Genomic DNA, 27,209 nt, shown 5'->3' on the forward strand with positions numbered 1-27,209 from the left:
ACACAAGGTGCAGTATACACAAGGTGCAGTATACACAAGGTGCAGTATACACAAGGTACAGTATACACAGGGTGCAGTATACACAAGGTGCAGTATACACAAGGTGCAGTATACACAAGGTGCAGTATACACAAGGTGCAGTATACACAGGGTGCAGTATACACAAGGTACAGTATACACAAGGTGCAGTATACACAAGGTGCAGTATACACAGGGTGCAGTATACACAGGGTGCAGTATACACAGGGTGCAGTATACACAAGGTGCAGTATACACAAGGTGCAGTATACACAAGGTGCAGTATACACAAGGTGCAGTATACACAAGGTGCGTGCAGTATACACAAGGTGCAGTATACACAAGGTGCAGTATACACAAGGTGCAGTATACACAAGGTGCAGTATACACAAGGTGCAGTATACACAAGGTGCAGTATACACAAGGTGCAGTATACACAAGGTGCAGTATACACAAGGTGCAGTATACACAAGGTACAGTATACACAAGGTGCAGTATACACAAGGTGCAGTATACACAAGGTACAGTATACACAAGGTGCAGTATACACAAGGTACAGTATACACAAGGTGCAGTATACACAAGGTACAGTATACACAAGGTGCAGTATACACAAGGTGCAGTATACACAAGGTACAGTATACACAAGGTGCAGTATACACAAGGTGCAGTATACACAAGGTGCAGTATACACAAGGTGCAGTATACACAAGGTACAGTATACACAAGGTGCAGTATACACAAGGTGCAGTATACACAAGGTGCAGTATACACAAGGTGCAGTATACACAAGGTGCAGTATACACAAGGTGCAGTATACACAAGGTACCCTAACTGGCAGGATATACATTGTATGTATGTTGTAGACCGTGCAGCTTTTGGTGGTTAAGAGTCAGACGCACTTAGTGTGTCTATTATTATTATTATTATTATTATTATTATTATTATTATTATTATTATTATTATTATTATTATTATAATAAATATTATTATTATTATTATTATTATTATTATTATTATTATTATATTATTTCTATAAGCTATTTCTTATGCTGAGGCAAATTTTTCAAGGGAAAAACGAAGAGAAAATGCGCAAGATCACAAGAGCTGCGACCACGGACTTCTGTGGACCGACAGAGCGACCTTTAGAGCTGCTGGTCGCAGCTGGAAACGAAGAAAACGAAGAGTTCACACAGCGATCTTGACATTGTTTTACCGTGGCAGTGGCTGAAGCTTCGAAGCATTGAGGTCAGCCCTACCACAGCCGTTAAAGGAACACAACAACATTTTGGGAAATTAGCTTACCGTCTTTTCCAGAGAGAGACAAGAAGATAGATAGCTTTCTACTGAACGCAGAGAGGAAACTGGTATCCATCTTCTTGTCTCTCTCTCTGGAGAAGACGGTAAGCTAATTTCCCAAAATGTTGGCATGTTCCTTTAAAGAACTATAGGGCGATGAAAGAAGTGTAGTTACAGGTATGTATCGTATTTTAGGTTAGATTAGATTCAAATGTATTGTCATCACACAGCACAAGTACAGTACAACGAAAATAAGTTTGGCATCCAACCAAAGTGCAAATGTAACAGTAAAGTGTAATAATAGCCATAATGTATCAAATGTACAGGTGATTAAACTGGGTATAAGTTAGTACTACTGAGTAGTACTATAAGTTAAATTAGTACTACTGAGTAATAGTGTGTGTACAGAGTTGTAATATTAATATTAATGTAAAGACAATATGGTAGTAGTCATACTGGCCAGCAGCTTAACTAGTAAGAGTAGGTAAGGGATATGCACAGATATAGATCTACAGATATGTAAAAAGGATTATATGCCGGTATGAACAGACCAATGTGGATATATATATATATATATATATATATATATATATATATATATATATATATAGTAAGAATAAATATATATACATACACAGTACATACAGCACTATTGTACATGCTATCATACAGAGTTATATAGGTATAGTATTAGGTAGGTAGTTATGATTCTAGTTTAGAATAGATTTTCTCCTTCAAAATACACTACCCAAAAGTAAAACACGGAGTGCTTATAAAGTTTGCATGTTTGTTTATTGCAGGGGGGAGTGACTGACATTTCAACACAGGCTGTTGATGACTCTAGGAAAACGCTTGTCGAAAATGTCAGTCAATACTGTACTGGCCTCTGCTGTTGAGCACCAGAACCCTCTTATTCCAAACTTGGCTGGGACCTACACTTTTGGGACCGTGTATTTTTTTTTTCTTTTTTTTTTATCTACTTTTTCTCCCATTTTCTATTTTTCTCCCATCCCAATTTCGTATCGTCCAATTCTACCCTCCCCTGTCTTGAACGCTGTTAGGCCATGCCTCCCACAAGCCGGCTGCAATGTGGACGAAGCCTTACATCACGTGTCCCCTCCGGTACACGAGGAGGCAGTCGTCGCATCTTTTCACCTGCACAGGCGCACCAACCGACCTGTAGGAGTCGCTGTCCACAACGTCCGATCCCCACCCATCAGCTTCCCACCCCCTAATACTGCCAATTGTATTAGTATGAACGACCAGCCAAGCTGATAGCAATGCGGAGAGCTGGGCTCGAACCCAGCGTCTCCTGCATTGGTGGCGAGCGCCTTGCCCACTACACCACCTAGCCGCCGGGACCGTGTATTTTATTTAGTCATTATCTTATTCCACTGGAATCAATTGGAGGGATAAATACCAAATCGTATCCTACGACATTATTTCAGAATCGGAAACCATGCCGTTGGTCGTTTGCTTATGTGAATTTCTGTTTAGTTTTTTGACAATCTTTTTTTTATCCACTTTTTCTCCTTATATTTCTCCCATCCCAATTTCGTGTTTCCAATTCTCCCCTCCCCTGTCTTGAACATTGCTCGACTATGCCCCCGACTGGTCGGTTGTAGGGAGGATAGAAGCCTTGCAACACGTGTCCCCTCCGGTACACGAGGAGGCAGCCTGTCACATCTTTTCACCTGCCAGCGCGGACTCTCAGTGGCGAGGTGTAACGCATGGGAGGCTCACACTACCCCCGCTACTTCCTGTCTCTGCTGTGCAGGCGTCCCCGTTTTTTGACAATTATTGAAATACATGTTACAACAAGTCATGCATCCTAAAAGTATCAAGGATAGCACAAGAAAGGTGCGGCTGGGTAGCGCAGCGGACTAAGCGTCTGCCTACCACCGCAGAGACACTGGCATCGAATCCAGCTGTCAGCGGTATGGGATGGGAGAAAAATACATAAAAAGAGGGAGAAAAAAGTAGATCAAAAAAAGGATAGCACAAGAAAGTCAGAGACTTATTTCCATTGTGGTCCTTGGTCTCAGCAGCACATAGTATTTACATACACATTATCATCAGTGTACAGTATAGTTAAAGTAAAGAAAATGTTATCCAAAGCTCTTTACAATTTTGTTCCCTTCACATTCACCCATTCACTCACACATTCACACACCGACGGCGGAGGCGACTGTGCAAGGTGCCAACCTGCTCATCAGGAGCAATTAGGGGCAGTGTTTCCCCTATATGCTGCGCCGCTGCTAAATTAGGACCGCTGCTGCTATGAACTAGAGTCGGGGTTCCCAAACTTTTCAGGCCGGGGCCCAGAAAATAAGGCGTCAGAGAGCCGCGGCCCAATGCACATCGTCTGTTTTTTTTTTTTTTTTTTTTGTCAGGCGACCGATTTTAAGCCAAATATCACTTCAATCCTATTAAGTTAGTTCAAGTTAGTTATTCATTTATATGTGCTATTTATGAGAGGGCTAACTTGTTGCAAAATAATAATGATAATAATAATAGCCTCATTAAAATACTATTGTTGCTTTTGTTGTTTTCAGCGTTTTATGTGCATAATCTGTTATTTAGTTTGAAATGTTCGTTGAAATAAGTAGATTTTTCGTTTTTGTTTATTTATTAAGTTAATATAAAACCATATAGTCACATTTTAGAATACAATAGAATAGAATTTTAGAATACAACTAGAAACACTGTCCTGGCCTGCTTCTAAGTTCAGTGGCCTGACAAAAAAAATTAAAATAAAAAAATAAAAAAAATAAAAAATAAAAAAATACATTTTTTTTTTTTTTTTTTTTTTTTAATCATCTCGCGGCCCATCCGTGGCTGCTCGCGTCCCACCTTTGGGTCGCGACCCCGACTTTGGGAACCACTGAACTAGACTATAGTTTTTTTTTTTATAAAATAAAAAAAATATTTTTTATCATTTCATTTGGGCTGTGGGGGGTGCTTAATGTAAAAGACTGACCTGAGGAAAAGGCTGCAGGGAGAAAGCACTGCAGTCTAGTCGATTTTGTGTTTTGAGCACAAAGTTCATCATAGATCTAGCCTCTTTATTTTGCTCTCAAAGTGCACCAGATTGATGCATTTAACTTTAAAATGTTAAAAAAAAAAAATCCAGGGGGGACGCCCCCGGACCCCCCTAGAAGCACAGCACTGCTGCTGAATTTTTTTTTCAGGGGAAACACTGAGGGGGTTAAGTGTCTTTGCTTAAGGACACTTCGAAGCGCTGCCCGGGAGGAACGAGAATCGAACCGGGGACCTTCTGATTACCAGAGGACCGCTCTACCTCTTGAGCCAGTCGCCCCTCATTAAAAAGTGAAATAGATACATACTGTACATGTGAACATACCGTTCACCTTGAAACTAGACAGCAATCTCTACATGAAGCGATCTCAAAGCACTAGACTAAGCGAGGGGCAACCTGCCAGTGACCATGAATGAATGAATTAATGAAAACTTTATTTAACAGATTGCAGAATGGGTACAATACAGTACGGCTCAATACACACAATTGTTAAGGGGATGCAGACCTGAGAAAGACGTTTGTCTTGTTTCCATCAGGGTCCCCCATTTTCAATTCATATAGACATTTATGACATACACAACATACATGACATTTATGGCATAGGGACATATAGGTATGACTAGCGGAAAGTTCAAGTTTCAAGTTGTTTTATTTGTCACATATAAATTAGTACATGTACATTACAGTGAAATGCTTGGTTCTGTATGAGCCCCTGAGAATGTGCTTCATACAGTAAAAAAGTAAGTAAAAGAGGAATAAGTCCCAACACTATACAATACAAACTAAAGTACAACCTAAGTACAATGAAGTAAAAATGCAGACAATGAGGTACACATTTAAAAAGGCAATATGAAAAATGAGGTATGGATGTAGTGCAAATCTCTTTAATAAATAGATAAATATGATGTAATGTTAAAGTGTTTATAACCATCTGTAGTGTGGTAGTGAAAGGGTTAACCATTTGGTAGTGTGGTAGTGAAAGGGTTAGTGTCTAAAGTGAGTGTTAAGGTGAGCGTTTGTTTAAAGTGAGTGTGTGCACTAGGTGGTGCTAGGCCTGCCCGGACTATAGTGTGGTGCGCGGGCCTGCCCTGCCCGGAGTAGTGTGGTGCGCGGGCCTGCCCTGCCCGGACTATAGTGTAGTGCACGGGCCTGCCCTGCCCGGAGTAGTGTGGTGCGCGGGCCTGCCCTGCCCGGACTATAGTGTAGTGCACGGGCCTGCCCTGCCCGGAGTAGTGTGGTGCGCGGGCCTGGCCTGCCTGGACTAGTAGCAACTACAAGTGTTTTGAATAGTGGACCATTCCCTTTCCTGATCCTCTGCCCCACTCCCAGTGCACGGACACACCGCTACGTGTATATTATCCATCAAATCAATGATTAAACAATGCGACCCGGGAGATCTGCTATGGGATTGATAAGAGCCACACTTTTGTTCTCCCGTCAGATTAAGCTGGCTCTGGTTTTGTTTTATGGGGAAGTTATGCCTCATCCTGATAACTTTGCTCGTGTTTGTTTTTGGAACAGTAGTTTTCAAAACGTTCCCTCTAGGGGAGGAGACATATTTGTAATAAATTTTTTCATCTGAACCAAAAATGCACATTGCAGGCAACTAAGTGAGGCATTACGACAGCATCAAGAGTTTGCATGTTCTCTAGGAGTTAGTATGTTCTCTAGGAGTTTGCATGTTCTCTAGGAGTTTGCATGTTCTCTATGAGTTAGCATGTTCTCTAGGAGTTAGCATGTTCTCTAGGAGTTAGCATGTTCTCTAGGAATTTGCATGTTCTCTAGGAGTTAGTATGTTCTCTAGGAGTTAGTATGTTCTCTAGGAGTTTGTATGTTCTCTAGGAGTTTGTATGTTCTCTAGGAGTTTGAATGTTCTCTAGGAGTTTGTATGTTCTCTAGGAGTTTGTATGTTCTCTAGGAGTTTGCATGTTCTCTAGGAGTTTGCATGTTCTCTAGGAGTTTGTATGTTCTCTAGGAGTTTGTATGTTCTCTAGGAGTTTGTATGTTCTCTAAGAGTTTGCCTGTTCTCGATGAGATGGGGGACCCTGATGTAAACAAGACGAAAGTCTTTCTCTGGTCTGACTGCATCCCCTTAACAATTGTGTGTATTGAGCTGTACTGTATTGTACCCATTCTGCAATCTGTTAATAACATTTTCAATCAATCAATTCAATCAATCAATCAATCAATCAATTCAATCAATCAATCAGTTTGCATTTTCTTCTGGAGTGTGCGTGTTCTCGATGAGTTTGCATGTTCTCTAGGAGTGTGCGTGTTCTCGATGAGTTTGCATGTTCTCTAGGAGTGTGCGTGTTCTCGATGAGTTTGCATGTTCTCTAGGAGTTTGCGTGTTCTCGATGAGTTTGCATGTTCTTCTGGAGTTTGCATGTTCTCTAGGAGTTTGCTTGTTCTCAATGAGTTTGCATGTTCTTCTGGAGTTTGCATGTTCTGTAGGAGTTTGCATGTTGGAGTTTGCACTACTAGTGTGGAGACAATAAAGTATAACTTTAAACTTAAAATGTAATATTTACACTGAATATATGCTACAGAGCTACTAGTTTAAAGTATATTGTTCAGCCTACTTGCAGACTGCATGGCACCATAACATAGCCAGCAGCTTTACAGCAAATTAGAATTGTGGCTTCTGCTGTTTTAATCGGAGAGAAATATTTTACAAGACGGCACATTTCTTTGACCTTTGAGGTAAAAAATTCTACCTAAGAATTCAACAACTTACCTTTGAGCCCTGATCTCGATTTGGGGAAATAACTGGTTGAGGCTATAAGAGACTTGGGCCTGATTAGATTTGAGCCTAAAAGGCTCTTGTCTAAATCAATCACAAGCTCAACTCAACGTATGACATGCATTGCACACAGACCACACGACATTTCCCAGAGCGCCGTGCTGTTCACACAACACAACGTCCTGCCTTGTACTCTGGGATCTTGAAGTCATCGTGGTTTCCCTTTCACACTACATGACTGATCGTTGATAGGAGGATACATATTACAAGATATTTCACCAGGAGGAATCCCCCGACGAGTCTCTCTGGTCTCTCCAAACTATGTCTTGTCACAAAAACACGCAGAAGAAGCGACAGAGGTCAGAGGAATAATACACTGGAGAAAACACAAGGCAAGGTTTCAGCGGATTCTCTTCATAGAACTATATAAAGCCAGGGTTCTCTGAGAGAATGAGCTGTCATTCTTATCTTGTCTGAATCTCATCTTTCCCATGCCATGCACTGCCTGGCCTCTGTGTCAGTCTCTCTTTCTCTGTGTCAGTCTCTCTTTCTCCGTCAGTCTCTCTTTGTGTCAGTCTCTCTCTCTCTCTTTCTGTCAGTCTCTCTTTCTCTGTCAGTCTCTCTTTCTCTGTGTCAGTGTCTCTTTCTCTGTCAGTGTCTCTTTCTCTCTCAGTCTCTCTTTCTCTGTCACTCAGTCAGTCTCTCTTTCTTTGTCAGTCTCTCTTTCTCAGTCAGTCTCTCTTTCTCTGTCAGTCTCTCTGTCTACTCATTATTCTTCTTCCATATTCTCATCGTGGATAGTCAGAATACAAAACCCATATTGCCAAATTCAGGTGATAAAATACAGCTTTGTATTTTTTACGGGTAAATTACAGCTATCTCCCCGATATTCCGCCCATCCCCTTTTTTTAAATGTCCCTAAAATCAAGAATGAATGAACTACTCATCAACTAATAACAGAGACACTCTAACAACACGGCACGGTCATCGGACATTGCAATAGACCTGTTCGCTGTATACAAACATAGCGTGTTCGAGATCAGCAATACCAACTGAGTCACATGACTAAGTTGCCCCGGACCTGCGCGAGCTGCTGTGCTAAAATAATATGACTGGGCTCTTTGGAGAAACCATGACACTCCCCTGACTAAAAGTAGTTTCTTTTTTTTTTATCAACTTTTTCTCCCCATTTTTCTATTTTTCTCCCATCCCAATTTCGTATTATCCAATTCTACCCTCCCCTGTCTCGAACGTTGTTAGACCATGCCTCCCACTGGTCGGCTGCAATGTGGACCAAGCCTTGCATCAAGTGTCCCCTCCGGTACACGAGGAGGCAGCTGTCGCATCTTTTCACCTGTACAGCGCGATCTCTCAGCGGCGAGGAGTAATGCGTGGGAGGCTCACGCTGCCCCCGTTGCTTCCTGATTCTGCTGTACAGGCGGCGTCTATTCGAAAGGCAACCGGTTCATGCTTCCGCGTTCTGCGCTCTGATTGGCCACTGACCTACGCTAGTTTTGCCCCCCCCCCCCCCCCCCCCGGTATGAGCGTAGAAATAATGCGTGGACACTTTGAAATGGGTATCACAGTAGTAAGTCCTACTGTAGAACATATTAGCATGACGTCCTAGTGTAGAACATGACATATTAGCATGACATCCGATTTATTAATGCCAATACTAAAGATTAGGGACAAACGCAATTGGCACAAGTGTAAATCATGGATTAGTCACTCAGTTTAAACATCAGACTTAGCTCACCTTGTTCGTCTGCTTTTTCACGTTTAATTAATTGATCCACTCTGGTTGGATGGTGTATATGCATGTATTGTGGTGTATAATGACAATACATTTGAATCGAATCTCATTTTGAAATCGCTACGCTGCCTATGGACACGATTGCATTGCACCATGGTGATCCACTCAACAGGTAGCGATTTCAAAATGAGATTCGATTAAAATGTATTGTCATTATACAGCACAATACATACATATACATACACACCATCCACCCAGAGTGGATACATTTATTAAACGTAAAAAAAAAAAAAACTTGAACCAAGAGTGATTTGAACTTGTGACCATAGGATCCACAGGGAGCAGACGAACAAGGTGAGCTAAGTCTGATGTTTAAACTGAGTGACTAATCCATGATTTACACTTGTGCCAATTGCGTTTGTCCCTAATCTTTAGTATTGGCATTAATAAATCAGATGTCATGTTAATATGTCATGTTCTACACTAGGACGTCATGCTATTATGTTCTACAGTAGGACTTACTACTGTGATACCCATTTCAAAGTGTCCACGCATTATTTCTACGCTCATACCGGGGGGGGGGGCAAAACTAGCGTAGGTCAGTGGCCAATCAGAGCGCAAAACGCGAACGCGGAAGCATGAACCGGTTGCCTTTCGAAGAGACGCGTACAGGCGCACCAACCGACCTGTAGGAGTCGCTGTCCACAACGTCCAATCCCCACCCACCGGCTTTCCCACCCCCTAATACTGCCAATTGTATTAGTATGAACGACCAGCCAAGCCGGAAGCAACGCCGAGAGCTGGGCTCGAACCCAGCATCTCCTGCGTTAGTGGCAAGCGCCTTGCCCACTGCGCCACTTAGCCGCCCTGACTAAAAGTTGTTTCAAAGGAAAACGACTGGATGTAATTTTGCCAAATCAGCGTGGCTGCGAGTGTGAGTTTTTCACCTTTTACGTATATAGCTTGGGCATGGATTCATTGTTTAGATCTCTAGCATGGCTAACAAATGCAAATATATTGTAGTCTGCTGCCCCGTTGTTCTGACCAGGATTATGTTCATTTTGCCCACGCAGAGTCTGACGTATACAGCGAACAGGTTTCATAATTTCCTTGTTCCGATTCATTGGCTGCAGCTCAGTGACCGTCCCGACGGGGTGCAGATATTTAGGCTGCTTGATATCAGCCAGGCGTCTGCGACGCATCTGCGAGTCTCTCGGAGAGTCTTGGAACAATTCACACGCGCCAATATGCACTACCTCTGAGTTAACTACCTCCTTATATCTCAATTTTGTTCTAATGGAATTTTGGTACCTAAGGAAGGAAAGTCCTTCATTCAGACAGCTATCAGACTATATAACACATCACTGTGCCTCACTGCATCACTGAGCACAGAACAACTCTTCCTGGACTTTTACTTTTTTTATTTATTTTTATAGACATTTACTATTTTACACTTATTACTGTACATTTTACTGTATATTTTAGAATGTATATCCCTGACTGTATTTTATTCTTATTCGTGATTTTAGATTTTTGACTACCTAAATGTTTACTGTGAGCGATCTGTAGTGCAGAATTTCCCTCAGGATCAATAAAGTACTTCTATTCCGTTCTACTTTATTCTATTCTATCTAGCCACCGGCTGGTTCTGAGGGTCCTTCAAGCGATGCTCTGAACTCTGAAGATCTGCCTTTTCAATTGATGAGTCCAATGCTTGGAATGACACTTTCTCCAACTCTTTAAAAACATTTACAGAATTTAAAGAGAATGATTTCCGTATTATGATATACTTTTTTATTATTTGTATTGTGTTGTGTGACTGATTGGTCTTTTCTGTTGATTGTAAACGTGTTGTCGCTGTAAATGAGGGAAACCTCAGCTTCCTAAATTTTTTTAGACCATACCGTCCAGCCCTACAGTTAAGTACAGCGCCTTCCATCGTGGGGCTTCTAAAGCACACTTTGTAGCCTAGCGACCAGGCCAAACATCCTACCTGTATGTTGCTAAGCCACGCTGTTACAGTGGGCTAATAATTGAGATAATCGATCAGGAAGGGAGGGATTCCTAAAACCTCTACTCACTGAATCAAGTATGACAGCGATCCTCAGGGATTTAAAGCCACATCATTGTTTCATGTTTATTATCTTCCCAAGCTCTGTGTTCATCACTACATTGAATAAGTGTCCTTTGGGGGACGCAGAGGACAAAGTCTTACTCTCAATCCAAATTCAGTTGTGCAAGATTGTTTACACATTCAGCATGTGTGCGTGGGATTATGCATTTACTACGGACCTTTACCGTTTGTAAAAGTGACTATATTGTATGCAGTTTGCGGTGTCGTTTCCGAACGCTACATGCAATTAGAACTACAGTAGTAGTTTAACTACATTTTGCAGTAGCGTTCTGGTCATTCAACTACATTAATGCATAGTGATGCTAGTTCTGTTTTATGTCAATAAGGAAGGAACAAGAACTTTTAGAGACTGCTCATGTCTACTGCTCTGACAACTAAGCAGACAGGTCTAAAAAGCTAACATTCCTTGTCCTTTTTTCCCACAGTAGCTTCACATTGGACTGGTAGGCAATTAATAAAATGAGATGTGTGCACTTGGCAATGAACTCAATTGAGTGGTATATTATACAGCCATGTGACTGTTCAAAGCAGACTAGATTACTCTGGTCATAATGGTTGTCGTGCCGACGTGAGAGACACCGCTAGACACCCTCTGTCACCCCGGCATCAAACCACTGTCTCAAGATCAGACGATAAGATGAGAAAATGCAGACGTGCGACTGGCCTCACGCCACACAGTATCATGAAGCTGCTGTGTCTGAATCTATCACTGTGCATCTCAAATTACACTGTGCTGTCGGGAAAGCCACACACAAAAAAAATACTTGGATCAACAGATCTTTGGAGTTAAAATGCTATTTTTTTGCTTGGGGGGGTGGATGACCAATACAATAGGCAAATATCTATAAATATCTGTCCACATCCGTCTGTACATACCTGCATATAATCCTTTATATAGATCTGTAGATCTCTGTACATATCCCTTACCTACTCTTCCTAGCTACGCAGCTGGCCAGTATGACTTACTACCTACCATACTATCTTTATACCTGTATCACTGTACATATTAACTCTGTACATCTGATTAGCACAACACTCAGTAGTACTAATTGTATATGTTGTACCCAGTTTAATCACCTGTACCTTGTATATTACTATTGCACTTTACTGCTACATTTGCACTCTGGTTGGATGCCAACCTTCTTTTCGTTGTACTGTACTTGTGCCGTAGAATGGAAATACATTTTAATCTAATCTAATCTATCCATTACGGCAGATGCACAAGAGCGTCTCCCAGTCATGTCTGCACGATTGGCGGGTGGCTGGGTGGCGCGGGGGAGAACGAGTTCCCTTGGAGACGTGTTTACTTAGTTGTGAAACGTCTCGCATAACTTCTAAGCCTAGGTTTCATCTCAACACCCGCTCCCGGGCATAGGCAGAGAAACGTGAGACTATAGGTTAACTCCCCAGGCACAGCAACACAACGATGGTCGAAGTCAAGAGCAAAACCTGAAAGATTAACTTTTTTGAGAAAACTAAAGAAAAAAACTTGTTGTTTTCTTGCAGAATGTATTTTTTTAAGGATACCCAATACAATACACTGTTTTTGGACTATATTATGTTATAAATTATAATACAGACCAGGTATTAGTGCCTCGCAAAGTGCAGATAGGAGGTTTCTCCCCACTTTTTTTTTTTTTACACAGATAGGAGGTTTTGCTCTTCAGCCATCGATTACCAACGGTATAAGCTGCAACAGCACCCTGTATGGTCTCCCAACCAACACATTATTAAAACAGGCACGTCGGTGACTTAAAAAAAATAAAAAACGGGAGTGGTTCTTGTATAGTAATAGATGGATATAGCAAGATAGCATAAGGATATATAGTATAACTGTATATTGTATAGTATTGTATAGTAGTGTACATAAGACCCAGTGCCTCATCCGTAGCTTAACACTGTATTGCACTATCGCAGGACCTTAGCATGTCTTTTACCATGCATTTTTTAACTTTATGTACATTATACCTGTTATGTCTTATTCTTAATTACTTGTATTACTGCACAATCGCTGCAGGCATGACCACCCGCATTTCACTGTATGCCTTGTATGCCGTGACAAATAAAACTCTTGACTTGACTTGTCAATAAAGGACAGGCACTGCCGGTGGCCTACATACCTGATCCCAAGGCCGACGTGCTCCAGGACGTTGGACAGAGAGACGTCTTTTGCCTGGAAAGGCTTTCTTTTCTCCTTGAACTCGTGCGCCAGGCAGATTCTCCAGCCCTCCTTCGGTACCTCATATCCCGTCTCCTTGGACACGTACCTACTCATGAGGTCTGCCGTTGACTTCTCGCCCCACTCCATGGTCATTTTGCCAGTCTCACTGCCCGTAGGGGAACGGGGAGGTGGAAGGGGGGAGCGATGAGCGGGTAGTACCTGGGTTTAAACTCTAGTGAGGTGTCACCACCTTTTCGTAAATGGGGTTAGTTTGTTACACCTTTAGCCATAGGGTGCAAATACTACAAAGGTAGCTATCTATGTGTGCCTATTATCGCCTATATCACCGACAGCTAAGCTGTTATTGACAGACACGCTCGGAATACCTGTATAACAGGTGAGGATAGGCATGTGATATATCTTTCAAGTGGGAGGTCCAAGTGCCATAATAAAAGTATTAATTTCCACATAAGCTAGTTTATAGAATACAGGTCGATGCCTTTCATGAAAAGGGTGAATGATACTTCTATCTCATCTCAATCGCCCTCTGGATTCCGCTTTTAGAGGCAAAGTCCGACCCCTTTGAGTGCGCAGGTGGTTGTCCTGTCAGCTGTGGTGGCTTGATGAATGTAACATTACGTCACGTGTCAGTAGCAGCAGGAAACCCGAGTCATCAAGGATGCAGAGATAGCCAGATGAACCTGGAATGAGAACGGACTCAGATATGGTATCCTGATCTGCAGTCACTGTTTAGATCATATAACGTGCACATTTAGGACTGATCTATCTAACATTAGTTGGCTAACGTTAGCTGTAAATCCGCGAAACCCCAATCGATTGCTATTATCTATAAAGTATAAACGTAACGTTTGGCTACATGAAGCCAGGTACTACACTACGATCTTGATCGAAGCCTGTGAGCAGCGACGCCTGTCTCAGCTGATTGATTGATTGAATACTTTATTAACAGATTGCAGAATGGGTACAATACAGTACGGCTCAATACACACAATTGTTAAGGGGATGCAGACCAGAGAAAGACTTTCGTCTTGTTTACATCAGGGTCCCCCATTTTCAATTAATCAGGATATGATCAGCTAGGTAAGCGGTAATAAGTTATATAACAGACGCAATACCTGGTGAAAAGTGTCGGGCTGTGTTCTATTTCATCCCAAAACAATGAAAATGTCATTACTAGATGCGTGCAGCCAGGAAACCGATCTGCATTCTGCAAGCCCCTGTTGCTTTTTAGCTAGCACAGCAACGCTCAATGTTATGCTAATTGTTTACAGTCGTCTGTCGGCGGTCTGTCTGCGCCAGTAACATTCGACTAATCCGCCTACTGCGAGGCCAACCCAACCTGCGCCGGAAAAGAGGGGACTCACCCATCATGGCTCCTTCAAATTTACTTCCAACGCTATTTACAAGCTACGAGTTACATTTGACTGAACGCGGCTGTTGGATGCATTTGTGTAATTATGCTGCGCATATTGAAAAATACTGATACATTTACAGTGTATGTCTAATTAGTGAGTTTACACCCCCGTATATCAGTTATTTTTATAACAGTCCATCATACGTCACATTATGCCACGGAGCTCTCCTCGGATGTAACCTCGTTCCCAGTTTAAGACTGGTAAATAGCAATTCCAGCGTTATGGATGTTACATTCAGAGAGAACATTGGAAACTTAACTTAACATTGACAAGGCATCGATTTGAATTGGAAGTATAATTTACACATTTTAGTTACACTTATTGAGATAACGATGAGCCTGCAGTAAGAAATGTTTAGACTTTTTGGATTTTGAGATAGGTGACAAAATACACAGCGTTATGGATGTTACGGAAATTGACAAGCTTTTCGGACTCACTGAACACACGATGAAAACTCTGTGAATATCTTTTTCAAAGAATAATATGTTTACTATCAAAACCGCTCTTAAAGAGCACCTACGGGAGGCTGCAATTCGAAACTGGCCACCGTAAATGCCCAAAACCCCCACCACCTCCTAATAGACAGTCTCCTCCCCACCGCATGTATATATTCACTCCCCGCCGTATGTATATTTCCCTCCCACCCACCCACCCCCTCCTAATGTACAGTCCCCCAGGCCCGGACTGGCCATCGGGAGCACCGGGAGTTTTCCCGGTGGCCTGGCCTGCACAGATAAAAAAAAAATTATATAAAAAAAAAAAAAAGGCTCATTAGTTTGTGATTCACATGCACTCAAATTCACCAGAATGCAGGAAATTAAGTCTTTGTAACAAAAAAAATTCCTGGTGGGGGACCCCCAGACCCCCCGCTTAAAAAGTGGCCTGATTGGGGCTATATTTCGCGCTATATCTCCCGGTATGAATTATTTCCCCAGTCCGGCCCTGCAGTCCCCCCTCCCCATCATATGCAGGGGTGTAGCTCCAGATTCTGGGCCCCATGAAAGAATGTATATGTAGGCCCCCAGTGAATGCGAGCACGTGTTAGCGCGCGAGCGGATTTTTTTTTGCCATTTTTTTATTGATGAAAACGCATAATATGGTTTTTACCTATACATTCGGATCAGCAGTTCAGCACCTGCACTGTTGGTGGGTGAGCCTAGTAAAGGATGTCGCATTGCGTTCATCTTCAATGAATGGACCAATGCAATAGTCTACCAAAGCCCCCCCTCTCTCTCTATATATCTCACACACACACACACATTAATACTTTATTTGGTTCCACAAATTATATTACATAAACAGGGAATCAAATGTATCGGGGCCAAGCAGCACTGAACACTTAAGGGTACACATAGCACCTCCTTCTCCACGTGGCTAAGCTGCCAATAATAGCTGAGACAGAGCAATATTTGGCAATTTGTTTGGCTTTTCTTTTAGACATTGCAGCAATTCTCAGACTGGTCATGGTGGATTTGTGTACATGGCCAAGACTTCCGAACACAAGTACACCATATCTACACCTATACCCAAGGTCAGTCATCACACTGAGCAGTGGTTGGTATTTGATATACTTGTCCCGGAAGGCCTGGTCCATGTACAGGTCAAAGGTACAGCCTACTTCTATGACCAGCACCTCTCCGTGGCTGGTGTCAACAAAAACAACGTCCGGTGTATTGGGTATGTTAGCAAAAACATCGTTGGTAAGGCCAAACCACTCTGGTTTCACTCTGGCATGTTTGTACATTGTTGCACTAGATGGTGATATGTTCCGTACCGCATCAGACACAATGTCCACAATACGGTCATGACGAGCGATGTACAGGTGTTTGTATGCATTACATCCGTTTGTTATGTGTGCAATGGATTCTAGGTGTTGTGAATCCTGATGGTTTAAACAGAATGGACTGTGAGTTTGAGGATACCAAGTGGACAGATTGTATTGGGTGGGTAATACCTGCAGTCTTGCTTTGATGGTAAATTTTAAAACATCCTCACCAACAGCGGCGTTCTTATACACTGAGTGTGAGACTGAGTGGTCAGCAAACTCCAAACAATTTTTATTGTTTATAGTGCATTTCTTGCCACCTTATAGCATTTGTACATTTGTACCAAAACACACACCCACACACTTATAATTTGTTCCTCAACGTTATATAGACAGGTCATGTTTTGTAAACTAACGTTATGTTTAGAATGGAATGAATACATGGGTCGGGAAAGATAGTTAGCTCAAAGCTAATCCGGCCTGTTTAACCACTAGCTTCTGTTAGCTAATGAAGGCTAATGCTGGCTGAGCAAGGAAACTAACAGTAAAAATGTTTACATGAAATACAGCCCAAAAACCCTGCTGACAAACGTTTGCTTATTAAATACATTCTATACTATAATAATACAAACGTTTCATTGCCTCTCTGTGACGACAAAGTTGTTTAAATAAGGGGAGAAAAGTAGCTAAAACAATGTATTTGGATGGGACAGGAAGTACCATTGGCAACCGGAAGTCAGCCGGAAGTGCCTACTTTCAGGTTGTGCAAGTGGAGAATTGCTCTCTACTGCCCTCATGACTGCATGTATATCTGTGTCCACTGGAGGGCGCTGTAGGCGGAGCGTCTACTGTCTACACCAGGTTGGGACTATATAAACCTTGGTTCCCTCCTACTGTTCTCTCTTCTCACTTCCGCCCCTCCCAGAGAGGAGATCATAATGTGCTGCTGTATTATGAGACAACATGGTGCGTGTCACCCCAGATGATTTCAATAACGCACCACTGTTTATCACGTTGTCTCATAACCGCTGCCAGCAGAGCAAGGCCAAAGATAGAATACCATGCCTCTTGTATACATTATTGTCGCCCCATTGCCAAATCTGTTAACAGGTTATGGGCCCAGATCTCGCAGGGGCGAAATAATGAAGGTAGTTAGCTTAGCTGACGTGTAGGCCAGAGCAGCACCGGGAGTACCGCGTGGCTAGATACTAGGCCAACGAAGCTTAAAGGGGAGATGAAGCAGTGAACAATGTGATCCTAGTTTGTTTGTTGTGTACCTTGTGTAAGACAGGGTCCTATAATCAAATGTGAAATCTAGCTTATTTGTCTGAAAAATCAAATATAATATCCCTGTTTTCAACATGGGCGCCGCCATTTTGTTGCTGACGTCATGGGGCTGGTTGGGTCTGGCTCCTAGTATACACTGTTGGTTAGATGCCTATGGATTGTCGGGTCAGTCTGTAAATAAAATGTTGCCTACCAAACATCGGGACCGCGGTGGTGCTTTTTGTATTGCTCCCGGCTGTTCGAACGAATTTTACCGCATGAAAGAGAGAGGAAAGGTGGTTCATTTCCACAAATTACCAGTGAAAAAAACACTTTTATTGCGTTGGCTGGCTGCACTGAAGCGGCGCGATCCACCTGTTGGACAGTGGACGAAGATCTGCGGGCAACATTTCTTTGCCTCGGATTATGTTGTTGAGGGGGGCTTTGAAGAGGATGGGAGGTTTGTCCAGAAGACCACTAATAAGCTGAAGCTGATGCGGTTCCCTCGGTCTTCGACTTCAGTGGCTATAGTGCAGGAGAGACGGACAGACCAGCCCAGGTAGTTCAACCAGCGTCAGCCCTGCGCCGGAGAGACAGAGCTCAAAGACGCGCTTCTACCGCAACAGAGCGAGGGGTATAATCAGGGGTGTTGGATCAGTGTTTCGCATATAATCTTTGCAGACTGTCTATATTTAGACTAGCCACCTGTAGTGATATGCAGTAGGTACGATAACGTTAGCTTTCTGTATCATAACGTTAGTCATAAATGTCATTATGAATTGAAAATGGGGGATCCTGATGTAAACAATACGAAAGTCTAGTCTCACCTGATACCTTGCTCTGTATCAGAACGTTAGTCATAAATGTGATGACTCTATATACATGTGATGTGAATGGGCCGGGTAATGATAGGTTTTAAACTTTTAATTAATAGATCCCGTGTCCTCTCTATAATTGTTTAGCATAGGTACCTTTATGAAATAAAGTTGTTATTCCTTGTACCCCGGTTGTGCAGTTGGTTATTTCAGGGCATTTGGACAAATAGCAGTTTCCCTGCTACATAGCAGTTTCTCCTGCTACTGGTATAACTCATGTATATATTATTACATACAGTACAGAAGTTGTGATGACTATAAACAGTAGTACAGAAGCTGTGATGACTATATACAGTACAGAAGTTGTGATGACTATATACAGTACAGAAGCTGTGATGACTCTATATACAGTACAGAAGTTGTGATGACTATATATCTGAAATAGACAAAAAACACTATCAAAAATAGGGCTTTACCCACATGTGTTTGACTTCAGTCGACCATTTTGAGGGTCAAACCAGTCTGGATTCATGTTATAGTCTAAAAAAATGCCAGGAAATGCTGAAAGAATTGTTGAATATATAGAACACAAATGTTCTAGAATGTTCGATTATGACATCATACTGTGACATCACAAATGTTCTAGAATATTTGATTATGACATATGGTGACAATCTTCAGGCATGTTGTTATTTTCTCCATCGTCGTCCGGCTCGACAGGAGGAGCACGTCTCACTGGTGTCGCTCTAATAGGCTCAAATGCATTATGCAATTGGGTTTCTGAAAACCTCTGTCTGTCTGTCCACCTCGTCCAGATCCATTGCGAACTACAGCCTCTGGAGGTCAGTGTGCTACTGCATGCAATTCTCCTGAGGTGGTCAGTAGAATGCAGGGAGCTGCAGTGTTGCAGACAGCCACACCACCACCCCCATGACGTCAGCAACAAAATGGCCACGCCCATAATGATAAATGCTTCAAAAAAGCACATAACAAATAGTTTTTTCTTAGAAACTGCTTATTTTTATAACGTGATTTTTTCTGTGGCTTATCTAAATACTAATGTGATGCTATGAATATGTATTTATCGCTATGCTTCATCTCCACTTTAAGCTACACCAACCACCTACCACCAAGAAAGAGGATGGCGACCAGGGGAAGAAGCAAGTGGCCCACATTTAACGGGAAAGCGGAAGGATATGAGCTCTGGGAAGAGCGCATGCTATGTTGCATACACAGCGCGGGACTCAAGGCGGTGATCCTGGCGGCCCCCGCGGGGCCACTGACGGCGGAGGACCAAGCACAAGACGACAAACTAAACGCGGACGCATACTGTGAGTTGGCGCCGCTGCTCGACGATACGAGCTTGGGACTAATATTCCGCGACACGAAGGACAAAGGCAGAGAAAGCCTGGGAGTGTTGAGGGAGCATTACATCGGACGGGGAAGGCCCCGAGTAGTGTCCCTCAGAATACATCATCCGAGCTGAGCAGATCATGACGGCGCTCAAGAGTGCAGGAGAGGCACCAGGAGAGGGGCTAATGATGGCAATGGTGATGAGAGGACTGCCGGAGTTATACAGGCCGTTTGCGCTACTGGTTACCCACGGTTCAACGGACATGACATTGGGGCTGTTCAAAGCCAAGCTGCGGAACTTTGAGGCTTCAGAGGATATCCACCCAGACGTCGCGGAAGCGGGGGGGATAGCACTGAAAGCCCGAGCGACACAGAGGGAAAGGGCCAGGCCCACGACGGAGCTGACGTGTTGGCGATGCGGAGAGAACGGGCATCGGAGAGATAACTGCAACAAGACAGTCTGGTGCAACTTCTGCAGATCATCGGGGCACACAGACAAAGAGTGCCGAAAGAAACGAGACCAGAGCGCCCGATACGCACATGGGCAAGATGTCGGCCAGAGACGAGGCGGCGCACATGGACAAGATGGCGGCGACAGACGAGACCGCAACTACAGACAAGATGGCGGCGATGGACGAGATCGCGGCCGCGGCCAAGATGGCGACTGTGGACGAGATGGCGACTACAGACAAGATGGCGGCAACAGGGAGGAGACGCACAGGTACGCCTTATAGACAGTAAGGGACGCCGGTGTACAGTGACCCGAGTAGTGTCCCTCCCACTCTCCAAGACATTTACAACAAGCAGTGCAGGGGTAAGGCTAAGAGAATTATTAAGGACTCCAGCCATCCAAACAACTGCTTCTTTGAACTGCTGCGGTCAGGCAAGCGATACCGGAGTCTCATTGCAAGCACAGAAAGACTCAGAAGAAGCTTCTATCCCCAGGCCATCAGGTTGCTCAACGAACAATAACACTATGCAACAACCATCAAATGCACTCACAACACACACATCCATACGCACACACTCACTTTAAACAAACAACACACTGCAGCACCCACTCTCCACACTTTAGAACACCTAGACACACTTTATATTTATTGGTAAAGGATTTGCACTACAACCCATACCTCAGTACACCTTACTGTAAATTGTACCTAAATTGTACCTCATCCCATTTCTGCTTTGCACTATATAGTATTGTATATTAGTATATTGCATAGTATATTGTACGGTAACTCAGTTACTCTATTCTGCATCGAACATTGTACATATGTACATACTGAACACTTGTGTCTACGTTAGGGTGACCAGGTGTCCCCCTTTTGGTTGTACTGTCCCACCATTTGACCGAACGTCCCACATATTGAGAGGATGTCCCTCTTTTTGAAGCAAAAAAAAAACATTGGTCTCGGTGAAGACCATGTTATTATAATAAAAAAATTGAAGTAAAAATAGAAGTCACGTACGTAGACAGTGTTCAGTATAAATCTCAAGTACCTCGGAGCCCACATATCCGAGGACTTGACATGGACCACACACATTGACAGTGTTGTGAAGAAGGCACGACAACGCCTCTACTTCCTCAGGCGCCTAAGGAAGTTCCAAGTCAGTCAGAAGATCCTTAGGAACTTCTACTCATGTACAATAGAGAGCATCCTGACCGGCAACATCACCTCCTGGTTTGGGAATAGCACTGCACAAGACCGTAGCAGACTACAAAGAGTGACACGTTCAGCCGAACGCACAATTGGAGGGGGGCTTCCCACCCTCCAGAACATTTACAACAAGCGGTGCAAGGGGAAGGCTAAGAGAATTATTAAGGACTCGAGCCACCCGAACAACTGCCTCTTTGAACTGCTGCGGTCAGGCAAGCGATACCGGAGTCTTAAGGTGAGCACAGAAAGACTCAGAAGAAGCTTCTATCCCCAGGCCATCAGGCTGCTAAACGAACAATAATCGCTAAACGAACAATAATCACTATGCAACAACCATCAAATGCACACAGCACACACACCCACACGCACACACTCACTCAAACAAACAACACACTGCAGCACCCACTCTCCACACTTTAGATCACACAAACACACTTACACTTTATATTTATTGATAAAGGATTTGCACTACAACTCGTACACCTACTGTGAATTGTACCTAAATTGCACCTCGTCCCATTTCTCCATTTCTGCCTTGCACTATATAGTATTATATATTAGTACACTGCACAGTATTGTATATTGTATGGTAACTATGTCTATTCTGCATCGAACATTGTACATATGTCTAAACTGAACACTGTGACCTCATTTTTTTACTTCTAATTTTACTATGTTATTTTATTTCATACTTATCTTGTCTTGCACAGTCTCTGGAGCGCAACAGTAAGAAGCATTTTGTATAAAAGTATTCTGTACTTCTGTATGACAACTATTAAAGAAACTTGAAACTTGAACACTGTGTCTACATACGTGACTTCTATTTTTACTTCTATTTTTACATGCTATACTATTTTATTTTATACTTATCTTTTGTCTAGCACAGTCTCTGGAGCGTAACAGAAAGAAGCATTTTGTATAAAAGTATTCTGTACTTCTGTATGACAACTAAGGCTGTCTTAAATACTTCGAAGCTCATGTCTCTCCTTATGTCCAACCACAATACACAATATTAAAAGTAAATGGGAGGAGGATTTAGAGGAGGAGATCTCGGATGACATTTGGGTTGACATTCTACGTCTTGTTCATTCTTCTTCTATTTGTGCAAGACACGGGCTGATACAATGCAAAATTGTTCATCGAGTACACCTGACGAAAGTCAGATTAGCCAAAATGTATGAAGATATCGATCCTATATGTGATAGATGTCATTCGGCCCCAGCCACATATACTCACATGTTTTGGACATGCCCCTCCTTGCACAGGTATTGGACAAATATTTTTGAAACCATCTCGGGAAGTATTGAGACAAATCTTGAACCAAATGTATTGACAGCGCTTTTTGGATACTCCCCACCTATGTTATCACTTTCAAAGCACAGGGCACACGTTGTGGCATTTACCACTCTACTGGCCAGGCGGCTGATTCTGTTTAAATGGAAGTCCGCTGCTCCCCCCACTCACCTTCACTGGATTAGAGACATACTATACTTTATCAAACTTGAAAAGATAAGATGCACTCTGAGAGGTTCTTCATCTATGTTCAAGAAAACGTGGGGTTCATTTCTTGTGCTTGTGGATGATGTACAGTTCCATACTATTCCAGAATAACAATTTGTATGCTGCTTGTTGGTATTCATCTGTGTGAACGTTAATTCAACATGAGTTATTTGATATACCGGATATACATTGGAGAAGCATATTTGGGTACCTAAACATGTGCTATATATTTGATATACTATGTATATACGTTTGAGACGACTGTCGGGCGACCAAGTCAGTGTTTGTTTGTATTATTATTTACTTTTGAACTCTGTTTTATTTTTTCTTGTTTTTTATTTTTTTATTTTATTTTCTTCTGTTTAATGTTGTTATCTGTTCTATGTGGACAATGACAATACAACAATGTATATACACAGACATATACTTATAATTTCTATGTCCTCAAAAAAGTATAATAAACAAAAAAGTGAAAAAAAAAAAAAATACTTCGAAGCTTCGTTCGATGGCACAAGCTTCGAACATTAAAAAAAAATCGAAGTTTAAAAAAATAAAAAATTACGTTCGTCACCAACACCGGGAGACACTAGGATTCGCCTGTTCGAATCCAGCTCCCGGCGTTGCTATCAGCTTGGCTGGCCTCTCACACTGATACAATTGGCTGTATCAGGGGGTGGGAAAGCTGAAGGGTGGGTCCTGGGCGTTGTGGACAGCGACCCCTACAGTTCGGTCGGGGCGCCTGCTCAGCAAGGTTTGGAACTGAGGAGAGATAGTGTGGCCTCCCACACGCTACACTCTCCCCGGTGAGAACCTGCGGGGCCAGGTTGGCCTGCCCCAGGCTGCACATGCGTCGGAGGAAAGCATGTGACAGTCTCCGGTCTCCCGGACCAACAGTAGGGGAAAGTACGCAACAACCAGGAAGGGTGGGATGGGAGAAAAATCGGGAAAAAGGAGGGGAAGAAAGATAAATAATAATAAAAAAAAAAAAAAAAAAAAATCATTTTTCTTTTTCAAATTTTTATTTTTACTTCAGTGTGTGTGTGTGTGTGTATGTGTGTGTGTGCATGGGGCCATTGGGTGGGGCCGGGGGACAAATACACTGGAGGAAAGTAACCCAGCTCAGCACTGCCCAAATTATATCATCACTATTGCCTGTTTGAAGGATATCATCCTCAAACACATATACACCACCTACACGCCTATTCTCAGTCCTTGCCCCACAATGGTGGAATGAACTACCCACCCCAGTTAGGACAGCCGAATCCCATCCAATCTTTCGCCATCGACTAAAGACGCACTTCTTCAACCATTATCTGAAATAAAATTAAAAAAAATAAATAAAAAAAATCTAACCCTAACTAACCTTACTGTCATGCACTTGTCCTAATAAACTAACCTACACTGTAACACGCAACACTTTGATGAATATTGTTACTCAGCTGATAGAGTTGTATCCTTCCTGATGACCTGTCGTACAGAACTTGTAAGTCGCTTTGGATAAAAGCGTCAGCTAAATGACTAAATGTAAATGTGAATGTAAATGCCTTGTAGAATTCCACACATAAGAAAGAAAGATACTGGGATGAATAAACAAAATAGGAAATAAAATGTAGAAATGCATGCAATACATAAATAAATATGAATCTCCATATATGAAATAGAACATTTAGATAAGGTGCTACTGAGATGTTTTGGTGAGTTCTTTGTTTTTTTGTGGAAGTAGCCCTTCTTAAAAATGCATGAACATTCACTGATAATTGGTCTGTAGTGGAGTCTACAAGGTCTACATTGCCGGACCATGTAGAATCCGGACCTTGTAGACTGACATAATTCTGTGCATAGTTTAGTCTACACAGGCCATATTTCAAATAATCAAAATCTTACTTCATTCATCTTAAACATTCTTGATTTGGGGGATTGGTACTGTAGTTCCCATGAAATCTGAAGTTGTTCAAACGACAACAGCGATCCACCTTGAATTAAATCACACTGTGTTGGCTGCGTCACAGTCACGAAAGGGGCTACTTAATTCATTAATCCAATCCACTTTATTTATAGAGCACATTTAAAAACAACAAAGTTTACCAAAGTGCTGTACAAGTCCCACAACATAAGATTAAAAAAAAAATTATATATAAAAAAAAAAAAAATTAATAAAAAATTTTTTTATTCGAAGCTTCGAATTAAAATCGAAGCTCGGCCCGAAGCTTCGATTGCCAAAAAAAATTCGAAGGTCAGCCCTAATGACAACTATTAAAGAAACTTGAGAAAACTTGAAACATTAAAGAATACTTTATATATACCCTCGTTCCCACAAGAACTATTCTCAGTCAAATCTGCTACTGCTAACGGCACCGAAGTGTTCTTCAGTGAAGGTAAAGATGTTCTTGTAGAACGAGATGGTACGCGTTTAATATCGACGTATATGGGAGAATGTATTACTTACAAACGGAGTGCAATAATAATGACAAATGTAATGTGACTGTTAGCCATGACATCCAGACGTGGCATGAAATTATGGGTCATTGTAATCACGAGGATTTGCTAAAGCTACAAGCAGTGACAGACGGTATGCACATTAAAGGTGAGAGGCATAGACCTGACAAAGAATGTGAAGTTTGCATCAGAGGGAAGTTTACTCAAACAAGGAACAGGGGCCCCACAGAGAAAGTAAAGAGACCACTGGAGCTAGTTAACACCGACCTAGCCGGTCCAGTAAGGAACGAGTCCATAGGTGGATTTAACTACGTACAGTCCTTTACAGATGTGGGTACAGGCGTAGTGTTAGTCTATTTCCTCAAAGCAAAGAGTGATGCGCTCCAAGCCACGGAAAAGTTCCTTGCCGATGTAGCCCCCTATGGGGAAGTAAAATGTTTGAGATCAGACAACGGGACGAGTTTATGAACAGAGAGTTCCAATCACTGCTAAGAAAGAACAGGATCAGACACGAGACATCATGTCCCTACTCCCCACATCAGAACGGGGTAGCAGAGAGGGAATGGCGCACCTTTTTGAAATGGCCAGGTGTAAGCTAGACGATAGTAACATACCGAAGAGCCTGTGGCATTATGCGGTACAAGAGGCTGCTTACACCAGAAACAGGTGTTTTAATAAACACACGGGCACCACCCCATATACAGCAATGACTGGGAAAAGATGTAATCTAGCCAGAATGCACAAATTCGGATCAGTGTGCTATACTTACCAGCAGGACAGAGGCAAGCTTGAGTCCAGATGTGAAAAAGGGTTCTTTGTAGGACATGACAGAGGGAGCCCAGCACTCCTAGTCTACTATCCCGGTAAAGGGAAGGTGCAAAAGCACAGACTAGTGAAATTTGTCACCAAGACAACGTGCAAAATCGAGACACAGACAGAGGAGCCATGGCTGGACTCCGGGGTAAGGTATGGGGGGACAGAGACACCCCCGCCTAGCGTACTGAGCACAGGCGTGCAAGCAGACAGCCAGCCACCCCCAGAGGGCGATGACGAGGAGCACCCGAGGGTGACGTCAAGTGCCCCAAGCAGTGGGAGGTATCCCTCAAGGGAACACAAACCCCCAAAATATCTGATAGATTATGCCCGGAGAGGGGATGACGAGGATGACAGTACACTCGCCGATATTGACTACTGCTACAGAGTGGTGTGTGGCGTGCCTCAGTCCTTTAAGGAAGCCATAGTGTCCCCAGAGTCGAGTAAGTGGGAGAGAGCGATGGACAAGGAGATGAGGTCCTTAGAGCAGTGATTCCCAACCTGGGGTCCGCGGACCCCTGGGGGTCCGCCAGGGGGCGCAGGGGGTCCGCCAGACCACAGATGATTTGAGGTCTTTAATTAATTAAATTAATTTTTTTTTTCAGAGAAATATTTAATTAGCATATTTTTATCATCAGAAGCATGAATAGTCTCTCCACTACAATAAAAAATAAAGATAAATAAATAAACATCTAGACATGATTTTTGAACGTTAACAGTAGGCTACCGGGTAGCCGCTAAAACGCGAATCAGTTGACTGTATCATTTTCTGTAGCTAGCCTAGCACGCTAGTTAACTTTCTCGGCTCGTCTGCAGTCAGCCGCCAGAGGCGAAAATGTGTGACAAACGAAAAGGAGATGACGGCAGCTCATCTGCAAAAGCAGTTAGGACCTACAGCAATCGCGAAAATTACATCACCATGGGCTTCACTGAGGGACCAGACAAACGACCTGAGTGGGTGATTTGTGGAGAAAAGTTGGCAAACTCGAGCCTGAAGCCCAGCAAGCTGAAGAGACATC

At 42.7% G+C, this 27,209-nt stretch overlaps 1 protein-coding gene across 1 annotated transcript in view; it reads right to left on the reverse strand.

Moving 5' to 3' along the window:
• The window catches only part of gba2 (glucosidase, beta (bile acid) 2), a 94,165-nt gene extending 79,748 nt beyond the window's left edge, over positions 1 to 14,417 (reverse strand). Inside the window, exons 1-2 of the mRNA XM_084313438.1 lie at positions 14,285 to 14,417; positions 13,108 to 13,849 (exon numbers count right to left, since the gene is read on the reverse strand). Of these exons, the coding sequence (XP_084169564.1) occupies positions 13,108 to 13,301 (194 nt within the window). The 5' untranslated portion in view covers positions 13,302 to 13,849; positions 14,285 to 14,417. The remainder of the gene's footprint in view (positions 1 to 13,107; positions 13,850 to 14,284) is intronic.
• Between the last annotated feature and the right edge of the window lie 12,792 nt (positions 14,418 to 27,209).

The sequence above is a fragment of the Notolepis coatsorum genome, assembly GCF_963971535.1.
Source record: "Notolepis coatsorum genome assembly, chromosome: 4".
NCBI lineage: Eukaryota > Metazoa > Chordata > Actinopteri > Aulopiformes > Paralepididae > Notolepis > Notolepis coatsorum.